Source organism: Lolium rigidum, chromosome 3, assembly GCF_022539505.1.
Source record: "Lolium rigidum isolate FL_2022 chromosome 3, APGP_CSIRO_Lrig_0.1, whole genome shotgun sequence".
NCBI classification, from domain to species: domain Eukaryota; kingdom Viridiplantae; phylum Streptophyta; class Magnoliopsida; order Poales; family Poaceae; genus Lolium; species Lolium rigidum.
Genome location: NC_061510.1, coordinates 153,164,918 through 153,178,469, shown reverse-complemented (window position 1 = coordinate 153,178,469; position 13,552 = coordinate 153,164,918). Strand labels below are relative to the sequence as shown.

At 44.1% G+C, this 13,552-nt stretch overlaps 1 protein-coding gene across 1 annotated transcript; it reads right to left on the bottom strand.

The window, feature by feature from the left end:
* Positions 1 to 462: 462 nt before the first annotated feature.
* Positions 463 to 4,738, bottom strand: LOC124702519. The gene is made up of 5 exons (XM_047234667.1): positions 4,667 to 4,738; positions 3,119 to 3,392; positions 2,106 to 2,342; positions 1,784 to 2,001; positions 463 to 1,003 (listed from the first exon to the last, which is right to left on the bottom strand). The coding sequence occupies exons 1-5, from the start codon at positions 4,711 to 4,713 to the stop codon at positions 781 to 783; spliced, it is 999 nt and encodes a 332-aa protein (XP_047090623.1). The 5' UTR covers positions 4,714 to 4,738; the 3' UTR covers positions 463 to 780.
* Positions 4,739 to 13,552: the final 8,814 nt, after the last annotated feature.

Here is a 13,552-nt window from a genome sequence, read left to right as displayed (position 1 = left end):
AAAAAAATACTAATCTGAAACCACACCAAGACGAAAAACGACTGAATTCTATGATATCCGCCGAACACACAACTCTACATGCTGTCCGCTAGATGCACCACCAGAGCGAGGATAGGGCAGGGAGGACATCATTCTAACTTCGGGATGTAGCCGCCACCTTACCATACCCGAAGAAGACATTGAAAACAAGCTAAATGAAAAATTAAAATATTTCCACTAATGAGAGGCCGTGATTCGCCACGCCTCCAAGCCAAAGCCACCAGAGAAACGGAGCAGAGCGGCAGCATCGCGAGCGAGGGACAAAATCCTAGATGGGTTTAGAGGTGACTTAGGATCGCCTCTTCTATGCCCTGTACCGGTGAGAGTAGTAGATATTTATTTAAAAAGACTGAATGTCTGAATCACAACACCTGCAAAGAAAATACAAGGTTCAGATACCCAAAACGCACATCCGATACAATGTTGTGGGCAGCAACTTTATGCACTCGGCAACATCTAAGCAAATATATGCAACTAGAGACAAGGCCAAATTTCCAACCCGTCAACAGCCAGAACAAGCTCCAGTCAACAACACATGCCGGCCGCATATATCCTTGTTATTAAGTACATGAAAGGAATGAAGTAAAGCCACATCTGATTCACGTGTATCGAGTTAGACAGGTAAATCCACCTGCTGTCACAGCCTACCTACACTACACCTCTTCTGCGGCAGCCTGAGAAGACGATGACCAAATAACACCACCTCGCTTCCTCTACGCAGCTCCCACTTGAATACAGACGTCATACGACATCTAAAGCTACATGGTCATTCTTGAGTGCAGCCAACCCATCAGCTTCTTCATCTGAGCTTTTTATTTCATTTAGCGCTCTCTTGGCGTAAATTGTGAAGGCGACAGTGAGGACAACGGCGACAATAAACGAGATTATGTTATATGCTATCTCCACAGGTGGCATCTTGTAGTTGCCATACCGCACATCGGCCAACGTCCGTATTAACCGTCCGCTGCATAAGCATTTAGCAAGATTAGTAAGTTCGCAATCTTAGAAACCAGATTTAGCGCACTCACCAGCAACTCTTTATGTCTAGGTTGGTCACAACATGCAATCATTGTGGATACTGCTAACTTATTGCTTATGAATCAGTACCAAAAATCAACACAAGTTTTCTTATCAAAAACAAGCACATATAGTACCTCGAATCCAAAAAGACATAACTGCTTAAAAAGTGTGTCCAGTTAAACTTATTAATTTTTTAGCACTAAATAATAATTTTTTTGTTTAGATCTGCTGTTCAGAAATTATACTACTGGATTTGTAATTAAAGTAGTTTCTCTTTTTGTTTGTTTTGTTATAGGTTTTACTTGCATATTCATCAAAATATTAATTGGGTGGTACCTCTGGGAATCAGATTGAGTACACTGAGAAACCGCTAAAAAGACAAGACTTCTGTTTGTGTTTGAGTTGGTTCAACATGTCAACCTTATTCAACATGCCAACCTTATGGATACTGCTACAGTATAGCTTAAATTAACAACAAAATACTAACACTAGTTCTTCCTAGTTATCGTGAGGCCACATGTATAGCTTCTGAAACTTGTCTAGCAAGGACTGCTCCTTTATCGAGCTCGTACTGGGCAAGAAATTGTTAGCGATCGAAAATTCATCTGCTATTTGTTAATTGCATAAGGGGATGATGATATAAACCTAAATGGCCTCAATTTAATGAAATAATGATGTAAAATTGAGTAAATGATTATCTGTATTGTGGAGATGTGCATCTAACCTATAGATATAGATGAATGCCTCGGGTATCATTCCAGCAACTGAACCACATAGGTAAGGACTGAACTTGATTTCTGTCACCGTAACGGCGTAGTTAAAAATTGTATACGGGAACGGTGAGATTCTGAATAGTGCAACAACTCGAAACTGCTGGAGCCAATTCCCTTCACCAGCAAGCTTTATTAAAGCTATCTGCTGAGGCCATCTCTTTAGCCATGCCTGCAATAAAAGGAAGGAAGCTGAGAAAGAAGATTACTGAAGCATAGCTCCTTGGAGAAAAGATGTAGCTCCTAAATACATGTAGAAAGTATGAGAAATTTTACATGTAGACGTTCACGGAACAATGAGCCAATCCAATATGATATAACCATGCCAATAGTAGTCCCAACCATAATAATCACAAAACCCCAACCATAACCGAAGATCATTCCTGCTAACCACATAGAAGGACCAGAAGGGACTAAAATGAGTGGGAGAAGAGCCAAGGATGCAACGAGGACAAGAGCCAATACTGGACGGCCGAAGGCACTTGCTTCCCACTGCATGATTGGCAACAGAACCTGCAACAAGCAGAGGAAAACACATAAATATTAGCATAGATGTTCTGTTTCAACAACTCAAATCAAACGGTTCAGAAAAATAGATAGCAAGTTCAAAGATTACGCATGCAGAGCATAGCTCAGAAACATGCGTGATTGATATTTCCTAAACTGCAAATACAATTTCACTCAAAAGTCCAGTATGGCACATATGCAGTCGATAAAGCATTCCAATTATATGAACAAACTATAACATTCATGCCAATGTACAAAAGGGGAACATAGAAAAGACATGTTTGGCAAAGACCTAAACTGTTCAGATGAAAAGATCACTGGTGCTGATTCCAGTATATTAAAGAACCACCCAACTTTTAAATTAGAATTGGGTTAACACCAGCTTTAGCATGTCCTTATTCTGATTCATTATAACTGCTCCAACTTTGTGATCCTCTCATGAAATTTATAGACTAATGCCACCCGGACCAAAGTTTGTAATTATAGTAAAAAAATGCACCCAGTGTGAATGACAGGTGGACTTTGTGCCCAAATGTAACTTATGCAACTTTAGACCTGGTGGACAAGGCCAACCAAGCAAAACATCACACCGAAATTGCAATTGTTACCGAAGAGGCAGCCAACAACCCAAAATCAGTTGGTTCTCAAAGGCATTTTATGAACTTCCAAGAAAGGCAACCAGGCACAGGAAGTCTTGTCACATTTCCATTGCCTGGCTGTTCTATGCTAATATTACCATCTATGGAAGGAACTATTTTTGCACAAAAAGTACAAGTGCTCACCTTCTCAAAGGCAAATGGGACTCCAAATTTGACGAAGATATAAGATAATATCATAAGAAGGAAGCAGCCAAGCAGAAGTTTCATCCACCAAATGAAGTGCCTCGGCTTAGGTTGCTCAGATAAAACTTGTGTGTTGATGTCAGCTGTTGCATGTTGAGCTGGTGGCACCAATCTCGTGTATTCATCGTCTTTTATGTTGTGCTCAGAATGCTCAATTCCGTTGAGTGATGCCCTAGCTGAAGAGCTTGGCATCCCTGCAACCGTCTCTCCAACTCTGTTTACAAGTCAAGAAATATTAGAGTCAGGTATGATACTGACACAAATACATTTGAAGAATTTATGTAATAGATGTAGGGTTAAGGCTGAGATGTGATGATGGTTATCCAAATCATAATCCCACATGCCCAACTTGCTGCTGCTATTGGCCTAGAACAATACTATTTAAGCTGCTAAATTTGGGCAAAATCTGGGCCACAGGGGTGAACATCTACTTGGCTACAGGTGCAGAACATAACCAAATGACCCCTAAGGAGAAGTGAATCAGATAATTCAGAGCCAATATCAGAGTATAAGACCGTCGTAAGTTGCCTGAATTATTTGACTGTAAATCTCGGTCACCTTTCTGAACCTTTGGATCAAACATCCAAGCAGTCTCATCCCAAGTCCCGACTTCATTGCAAAATTAGGGTAAGTCGTGTACAGATGGTAAGGCGACTGATAGGATTTAGAAAAGACTTGGAGAAGCGAGAATGAGGACAAGTGGTAATAGCATAAACAAGTCTAACATGGTTAGGTATTAATAAGAATCTCAGAAAGGGATCGATCCTCTTCCTGTTGTTGCCGTTCGTCCTAATGCGTGGGTCGTATCCAAATACAGCCGGGCATGGGATTAGGGTGGTAAAAGGTACCCCCATACCGCAACGCTTCCTCCAACGGCGGGCGGGCGGGCGGGCGGGTGGGCGGCGGCCGGAGACGGGCGGCGTTCCTCCTGAGCCGCCGCCCGGATACGGGCGGAGGGCGGGCTGCAGGATCAGGCTAATTGGAGGGCGGCGGCAGGTGGGGCCAACATGTCAGATAAAAGAGAAGCTCGCAAAAAAAAATTTGCGGGGGGAAGCTCGCAAATATCTGACTGCTCCATATTTTATTTTTGGTCCAACAAACCAACAAAAATACCGAATCGTAAGGGGATAGAAGCGAAGAATAGTAGAGGTCGCGCCACCCAGCACGCGCATGATGACTTCATTTCCGTTGGCTGGGACGCAACCTGAGCTGCTACGGAGAAGTGTTTCTGCAGCTAATAACACGCGATTTGTTCCCACCGTAAAACAATTTATTTAAGCTGCTAGTAGTAATAACAGCAGAATAAGAGATGGATGCAGCAGATTAGGTTTGGCCGCAACCTAACTACCACCTAGGCCCTAACGCCTGAAGGAAGGAGACGACGAATTTCTCCAGAATCGCAAGTCTATCCCACACGAAAATAAACAGCTCGCCCAAAGTAGAAGAAGCAGAAGTTGCAGCGGCCGGAGAAGGCGGAGAAGCGCGTACCTGGGCGTCTCCCCCGGCTCAATGTTCAGAGGGAGGACGCGCGCCATGTCGAGGAGAAAGCAGAGCTCTGCTTCCTCCCTCTTCTTCAACTTCCCCTTTCCCTTTCCCTTGTTTGTGGAAGCTCGTTCGTGGCGGAGGGGAACAAAGGAATTAAGGAACAACAAAAAGCAGATGGGAGAGAGGGAGAAAAGGGAAGAGCGCGTACTGCGTACACGAAACAAAAACAAAAAGCGAAAGAGAGATGGGCGGGGAGAAGAGAGGTAATTACGTGTGTGCCCCGCGCTAGTGGTGGGTTGGTTAGTCCACGTGGTGGACCGGACGGAACTGCCCCTGGCATGCGCCTCGGGGAAGCGGAAACTTTCGTCTGGCGTATGACGAGTGTCCCCCGACGCGGCGGGTCCACTCTCCAGAGGCGGAGGTCGCCGTGCCGCTTGGGTGGGTCGTGATGAAAATTGGAGCTTCTCCATCATGTGACGTGACACGTAGAATCGCAGTAACAAAAGCCAGGACGGCTCGCCGGGACCGCATACAGTGCAGCAGCTCACCAGATCGGGCCGTGCTAGTTTGGTTCGGTTCCGAATTTACGACTTAGTTGGTCGCCAGCTTTGCTTCGGACCAAAGTTTGCTTGCTTGCCTAGACGCGCGCGATCCCGATCTGCTTCTAGCTAGCTAAACCTATTAGAGCAAGTAGAGAACCAACCCGTGGTTGGATGGTTAGGAGGGCAGTGGCACCTCCAGCCCACCAGTGTTTAAATCCCAGATTTGACACTTTGGTGTCTCATAAAGGCGAAATATTCTTCAGTGGGAGGCGACGTTCCCGTCGACAATGAGCGCTCTGTGGTGACTTCGTCAATCTCAAGACCCGCCGGATCGAGTTATTCAACGCAGTCTCTTGGAGGTGCTCATAGGGGTAGGGTGTGCGTGTGTGCGTTCATAGGGGTGAGTGTGTACGCGTATGTATGAGCGTCTTTGATTGTACTGTGTTTCGCAAAAAAAAAAAAATTAGAGCAAGTACAATAGAGTCCAGTCAGCTGACTATAAGACATTAAATAATATATTTTAGATGAGTTGGAGGAGAGAGAAGAGGAGAGAGAAGGGAGGTGGGCTACTATGCAATAGCCGACTCTTGCACGTGCTCCTAGGCACCTTGTGAGAGTGAAAGGTGGGCCATATATTAGTAAAGTACTACATTCTTATAGCCAACTATTGTACATGTTAGCTATATGATGACTACAAATGATATGACATCTTGTTATAGCCAACAGTTGGCTATACTATTGGAATTGCTCTTAGGCTGCTCATAGTGGAGAGTAACATAAGGTGGTGTCATGCATAAGTTACTAGTCTATGTTACTATCTTCATAGTGGAAAGTAACTTAGAGGTAGTATCATGCAAAGTCTCATTTATTAATTTGTAGACTCATTTTGTCTTGGGGTGTGTGATGTTATGGTAACATAGCTAGTTACCACCTCCCTCTATTTTTTCATTTATTGTTATGCCATGTCACCCAAATACATTGGAGTGTGTGATGTTACTAGCTAAGTTACTCCCACTATGAGCAGTCTTAGAGCACAATAGAGTCTACTCAGCCATTCCATGTCAGCAAAATCTAAGCTGGAAGGAAGAGAAGGGAGGAGAGAGACTCTAGCGGGCGCTTGGGCTATCGCCGGCTGTGCACAGGAAACAAGATGTTAACAGCCTGCATGCAGCCTGTTGCAAGGCGCTAGGTTGGCTACAAGAACAAAATGCATGCTTCTCAGTCTTGCATGCAAATACAATAACTTATTTAAATATTCACTAGAGCTAACCTAGTAGCCAGGCTATTGTACTAGTGCTTACTTTATAACAGCTATAGGTGAGGCATATAGCCAAGAGCTGGCTGTATTATTGTTCATGCTCTTAGAGTAAGTACAATAGAGTCTAGTCAGCTGACTATAAGACATTAGGGCATCTCCAGCGGGGTGATGCATATTTATGTCCGTTTGCGTCTGGCACGGACACAAAAAACGTCAGCATGTCCGCATGCGTCTGCCCCTTCTTCAGCGGCAGAGACGCATTTATTTGACCGCATGCGTGATTAGAGAGGAGAGAGAGGGAAAGATTCTGTTTGTGTGGCTAGGAATAAGCGCATGCGTGATTAAAGGAGGAGAGAGGGCTGCATGCAGCCCAATCGGACACAAACGGACGCGCGGACGCGTCCGCAGAGACGCATTCCTGGCGCATATTTGATCCACGTTTGCGTCAGGACGGACACTGCGGACGTTTTGCGTCGCCCCGCTGGAGGGTGTTTTTTGTCCGCGCAGACGCAAACGGACGAAAAGCGTCGCCCTTAGGGCATCTCCAGCGGCGCTGCGCATTTCGGACGTCCAAAATGTTCGTTTGCGTCGCGCGGCGGACGCGAGTCTGACCGTTTTTGTCCGCGCGTCCGTTTGCACCTTGGGGTGGCTCCAGCGGCGCGACGCATTTCCTTGTTTGCATGAAATATGAAGTTTCGAAACAACAAAATAATATTCAACGAAGTCATAGTTATTACATTTAAATTTTAAAAAGTCTGCATGCAAATAAGATAGTACTCCTCTAGGCATGATCTGCATGGCCGGCCAATGTCCATTGATGCTCAATCGGATCCGTTTGCGGTATGTTTGGAGACGTTCTCGTCAGTGACTTCTACATTCCTATGTAGATAGTCCTGCCAAGATGAAGCTCCAGAAAGTGGCGCAACCAGCTCACCTTGGAAATCCCATTGGTTCTCATTGCGGCCATCAGGACGATCGTTCTCAACGATCATGTTGTGCATGATCACGCAGCATGTCATCACCTCATGCATGGTCTTCAGCGACCATGTTCTTGCCGGGTGACGGACAAATGCCCACCGAGTTTGGAGCACACCAAACACGCGCCCCACATCTTTCCTGCAAGCCTCTTGCATCTTCGCAAACCTTCTCGTCTTCTCGGAGTTTGGATTACGGACAGTCTTCACCAATGTGGCCCAGTCAGGGTAGATGCCATCAACAAGATAATATGGCTTGTCATATGCATTTCCATTGATCTCATAGCTCACCCGGGGAGCTTTGCCTTGCATGAGCCGGTTGAAAACCGGTGATCGGTGCAACACATTGATGTCATTGTTGGAACCGGCCATGCCAAAGAATGAATGCCAAATCCATAAATCTTGAGATATGACAGACTTCAAGAATGACAGGTTGTTCCCTCCGCATGCCCGCCGTACGCACCCTGCCATCCAAATGGACAGTTTTCCACTGCCGATGCATGCAATCTATGCTGCCAATCATTCCTGGGAAGCCTCTAGACTCGTTGATAGACATGAGGCGCCTTGTATCCTCAACAATTGGCTCCCTACAGTAATACTCTCCGAACACGGCAATCACGGCTCAGCAAAACCTGTACATGGCCTCAAGACAGGTGCTCTCACCCATTCGAAGATACTCATCGAATATATCCGCAGCCATTCCATATGAGAGCATGTGAATAGCGCGGAGCATTTTTGGTACGAGGTGAAGCCTAACGCACCTGTTGCATCGCGCCTGCATTGAAAGTAGGGGTCGTAGTTTCTGACGCCCGTAGAATGACCAAGAACAGGCCCCTTGACATCCTCAGTATCGGCGCCGAACATTTTTCCGGGAAGATCGCATTGGTGAGGTGGAAGTAGTCCTTGTGGAGGCGGGCCTCGCCCTTCCACTCGTTGCGCGGCAGGTTTTGGAGCACCCCTTCACGCAGCCCGGTGTTGCGGCTCCGCGTTAGAGGTGAACTCGTGGATCATGGAGGCCGCAGTAGTTGCCAATGTCTGCGTGGACTCATCGAACTCCTCGTCGGAAGAGGAGTCGACAACCTCCGTGATACGTCCCAAACGTATCTATAATTTCTTATGTTCCATGCTACTTTTATGATGATACTCACATGTTTTATACACATTATATGTCATATTTATGCGTTTTCCGGAACTAACCTATTGACGAGATTCCGAAGGGCCGATTCTGTCGTTTTCTCTGTTTTTGGTTTCAGAAATCCTAGTAAGGAAATATTCTCGGAATCGACGAAATCAATGTCCAGCATCCTATTTTTCCACGAAGCTTCTAGAACACCCGAGAGCCACCAGAGGGGAGCCCTGGTGGGCCCAGATGATAGGGCGGCGCGGCCAGGCTAGGGCCCGCGCCCCCCTATTGTGTGGCTGCCCCATCAGCCTTCCGACTCCGCCTCTTCGCCTATTTAAAGGCCCCTGACCTAAAACCTCGATACGGAAAAGCCACGGTACGAGAAACCTTCCAGAGCCGCCGCCATCGCGAAGCCAAGATCTGGGGGACAGGAGTCTCTGTTCCGGCACGCCGCCGGGACGGGGAAGTGCCCCGGAAGGCTCCTCTATCAACACCACCGCCATCTTCATCAACGCTGCTTGTCTCCCATGAGGAGGGAGTAGTTCTCCATCGAGGCTAAGGGCTGTACCGGTAGCTATGTGGTTAATCTCTCTCCTATGTACTTCAATACAATGATCTCATGAGCTGCCTTACAAGATTGAGATTCATATGAGTTTTGTATCACTATTCATCTATGTGTTACTCTAGTGATGTTATTAAAGTACTCTATTCCTCCTCCACGGTGTAATGGTGACAAGTGTGTGCATCGTGTAGTACTTGGCGTAGGTTATGATTGTAATCTCTTGTAGATTATGAAGTTAATTATTGCTATGATAGTATTGATGTGATCTATTCCTCCTTCATAGTGTGATGGTGACAGTGTGCATGCTATGTTAGTACTTGGTGTAATTGCAATGATCTATCATGCACTCTAAGGTTATCTAAATATGAACATTGAATGTTGTGGAGCTTGTTAACTCCGGCATTGAGGTGCTCTTGTAGCCCTACACAATTAGTGGTGTTCATCATCCAACAAGAGAGTGTAGAGTGGTTTTATTATGTGATCAATGTTGAGAGTGTCCACTAGTGAAAGTATGATCCCTAGGCCTTGTTTCTAAGCATCGAAACTCCGTTTATTTACTGTTATGTTGCATGTTTACTCGCTGCCATATTTTATTCAGATTGTTATTACCACTCATATACATCCATACCACTTGTATTTCACTATCTCTTCGCCGAACTAGTGCACATATACATCTGACAAGTGTATTAGGTGTGTTGGGGACACAAGAGACTTCTTGTATCGTGATTGCAGGGTTGCTTGAGAGAGATATCTTTGACCTCTTCCTCCCTGAGTTCGATAAACCTTGGGTGATCCACTTAAGGGAAACTTGCTCGCTGTTCTACAAACCTCCGCTCTTGGAGGCCCAACACCTGTCTACAAGAATAGAAGCACCCATAGACATCAAGCACTTTTCTCGGCGCTCGTTGCCGGGGAGGAAAGGTAAAAGGCACTCATACTCCGGTCCCGGGTAACTAAGTACTTTTCCGTTGCCGTTGTGTGTGTGCTCGAAGCTATTTGCTTTAGATCCCGCAATTGCATCTTTTTGTTTCTTGTTTTACACTAGTAAGGCATAATGGAAAACATCTCGTGAGCTTTTTGTACTATTTCCCGAGTCAAGACATGAATGGTTTAATGCGAAAATTAAAAAACCTATGGAACCTTATTTGCATGCTAGTAGCAATGATATTAGTATGAACGCTTTGAACACCATTGTTGCTAATGATATAGAAAATTCTAAGCTTGGGGAGGTCGGTTTTGATGAGAATGATCTCTTTAGCCCTCCGGGTATTGAGGAGAAAGTTTATGTTGATTATGATATGTCTCCCATTTATGATACAACCTACTATGGACAGTAAATTTTATTGTGATTATACTATGCCTCCTACACTTGATGAGAATAATAATGATAGCTACTTTGTTGAATTTGCTCCCACTACAACTAATAAAACTGATTATGCTTATGTGGAGAGTAATAATTTTATTCATGAGACTCATGATAAGAATGTTTCATTTGATAGTTATATTGTTGAGTTTGCTCATGATGCTACTGGATATTATTATGAGAGAGGAAAATATGGTTGTAGAAATTTTCATGTTACTAAAACACCTCTCTATATGCTGAAATTTTTGAAGTTACACTTGTTTTATCTTTCTATGCTTGTTGCATTATGTTTCATGAATTTGTTTATTTATAAGATTCCTATGCATAGGAAGCATGTTAGGCTTAAATTTGTTTTGAATTTGCTTCTTGATGCTCTCTTTTGCTTCAACTCTTATTTCTTGCGAGTGCATCATTAAAACTGCTGAGCCCATCTTAATGGCTATAAAGAAAGCACTTCTTGGGAGATAACCCATGTCTTTATTCTACTACAGTACTTTTGTTTTATATTTGAGTCTTGGAAGTTGTTAATACTGTAGCAACCTCTCCTTATCTTTATTTTATTGCATTGTTGTGCCAAGTAAAGTCTTTGATAGTAAAGTCAATACTAGATTTGGATTATCGCGTAGAAACGCATTTCTTGCCGTCACGAATTTGGGCAGTGTTCTCCGTAGGTAACTCGAAAAATCTGTCAATTTACGTGCGTGATCCTCGGATATGTACGCAACTTTTATTCAATTTGGGCATTTTCATCTGAGCAAGTCTCGATGCCTCTTTAAAATTCGTCTTTACGTGATCGTTCTGTTTTGACAGATTCTCGCCTTTTATTTCGCATTGCCTCTTTCGTCGTGTTCGATGGATTCTTTGTTCCATTACCTTCCAGTAGCTTTGAGCAATGTCCAGAAGTGTTAAGAATGATTGTGTCACCTCTGAACATGTGAATTTTTAATTATTCACTAACCCTCTAATGAGTTTGTTTTGAGTTTGGTGTGGAGGAAGTTTTCAAGGGTCAAGAGAGGAGGATGATATACTATGATCAAGAAGAGTGAAAAGTCTAAGCTTGGGGATGCCCAAGGCATCCCCTTCTTCATCGACAACTTATCAGGTCATTTCTCTTGAAACTATATTTTTATTCGGTCACATCTTATGTGCTTTACTTGGAGCGTCTGTGTGCTTTTATTTTTGTTTGTGTTTGAATAAGATCTGATTCATCATGCTTGTGTGGGAGAGAGACACGCTCCGCTGGTTCATATGAACACATGTGTTCTTAGCTTTTAATTTTCATGGCGAAGGTTGAAACTGCTTTGTTAATTGTTATATGGTTGGAAACAGAAAATGCCGCATGTGGTAATTGGTATAATGTCTTGAATAATTTGATACTTGGCAATTGTTGTGCTCATATAGATCATGTTTAAGCTCTTGCATCATGTACTTTGCACCTATTAATGAAGAACTACATAGAGCTTGTTAAAATTTGGTTTGCATGATTGATCTCTAGAGTCTAGATATTTTCTGGTTGAGGTGTTTGAACAACAAGGAGACATGTAAAGTCTTATAATAGTTACAATATGTTCATATGTGAGCTTTGCTGCACCTTTTATACTTGAGTTTGCTTCAAACAACCTTGCTAGCCTAGCCTTGTATTGAGAGGAATTCTTCTCGTGCATCCAAATCCTTGAGCCAACTACTATGCCATTTGTGTCCACCATACCTACCTACCACATGGTATTTCTCTGCCATTCCAAAGTACATTACTTGAGTGCTACCTTTAAATTTCTACTCTTTGTCTTTGCAATATATAGCTCATGGGACAAAATAGCCTTAAAAACTATTGTGGTGAAGAATATGTACTTATGTGTCTTATTTCTTAATAAGTTGCTTGTTGAGTGATACGCGTACAGCACGCGTCTGTTGGGAACCCCAAGAGGAAGGTGTGATGTGTACAGCGGCAAGTTTTCCCTCAGAAAGAAACCAAGGTTTATCGAACCAGGAGGAGCCAAGAAGCACGTTGAAGGTTGATGGCGGCGAGATGTAGTGCGGCGCAACACCGTGGATTCCGGCGCCAACGTGGAACCTGCACAACACAACCAAAGTACTTTGCCCCAAAGAAACAGATGAGGTTGTCAATCTCACCGGCTTGTCTGTAACAAAGGATTAGATGTATAGTGTGGATGATGATTGTTTGCAAAGAACAAGTAAAGAACAATAGCAGACAGATTGTATTTCAGATGTAAAGAATGGACCGGGGTCCACAGTTCACTAGAGGTGTCTCTCCCATAAGATAAATAGCATGTTGGGTGAACAAATTACAGTCGGGCAATTGACAAATAGAGAGAGCATGACAATGCACATACATGATATAATGAATATTGTGAGATTTAATTGGGCATTACGACAAAGTACATAGACCGCTATCCAGCATGCATCTATGCCTAAAAAGTCCACCTTCAGGTTATCATCCGAACCCCTTCCAAGTATTAAGTTGCAAAACAACAGACAATTGCATTAAGTATGGTGCGTAATGTAATCAATAACTAAATCCTCGGACATAGCATCAATGTTTTATCCCTAGTGGCAACAGCATATCCACAACCTTAGAACTTTCTATCACTGTCCCAGATTTAATGGAGGCATGAACCCACTATCGAGCATAAATACTCCCTCTTGGAGTTAAGAGCAAAAATTTGGCCAGAGCCTCTACTAATAACGGAGAGCATGCATAATAGATTGATAATCAACATAACATAGTATTCTCTATCCATCGGATCCCGACAAACACAACATATAGAATTACAGATAGATGATCTTGATCATGTTAGGCAGCTCACAAGATCCAACAATGAAGCACATGAGGAGAAGACAACCATCTCGCTATCGCTATGGACCCATAGTCCAGGGGTGAACTACTCACTCATCACTCCGGAGGCGACCATGGCGGTGAAGAGTCCTTCGGGAGATGATTCCCCTCTCCGGCAGGGTGCCGGAGGCGATCTCCCGAATCCCCCGAGATGGGATTGGCGGCGGCGGCGTCTCCGGAAGGTTTTCCGTATCGTGGCTCTCGCATCGGGGG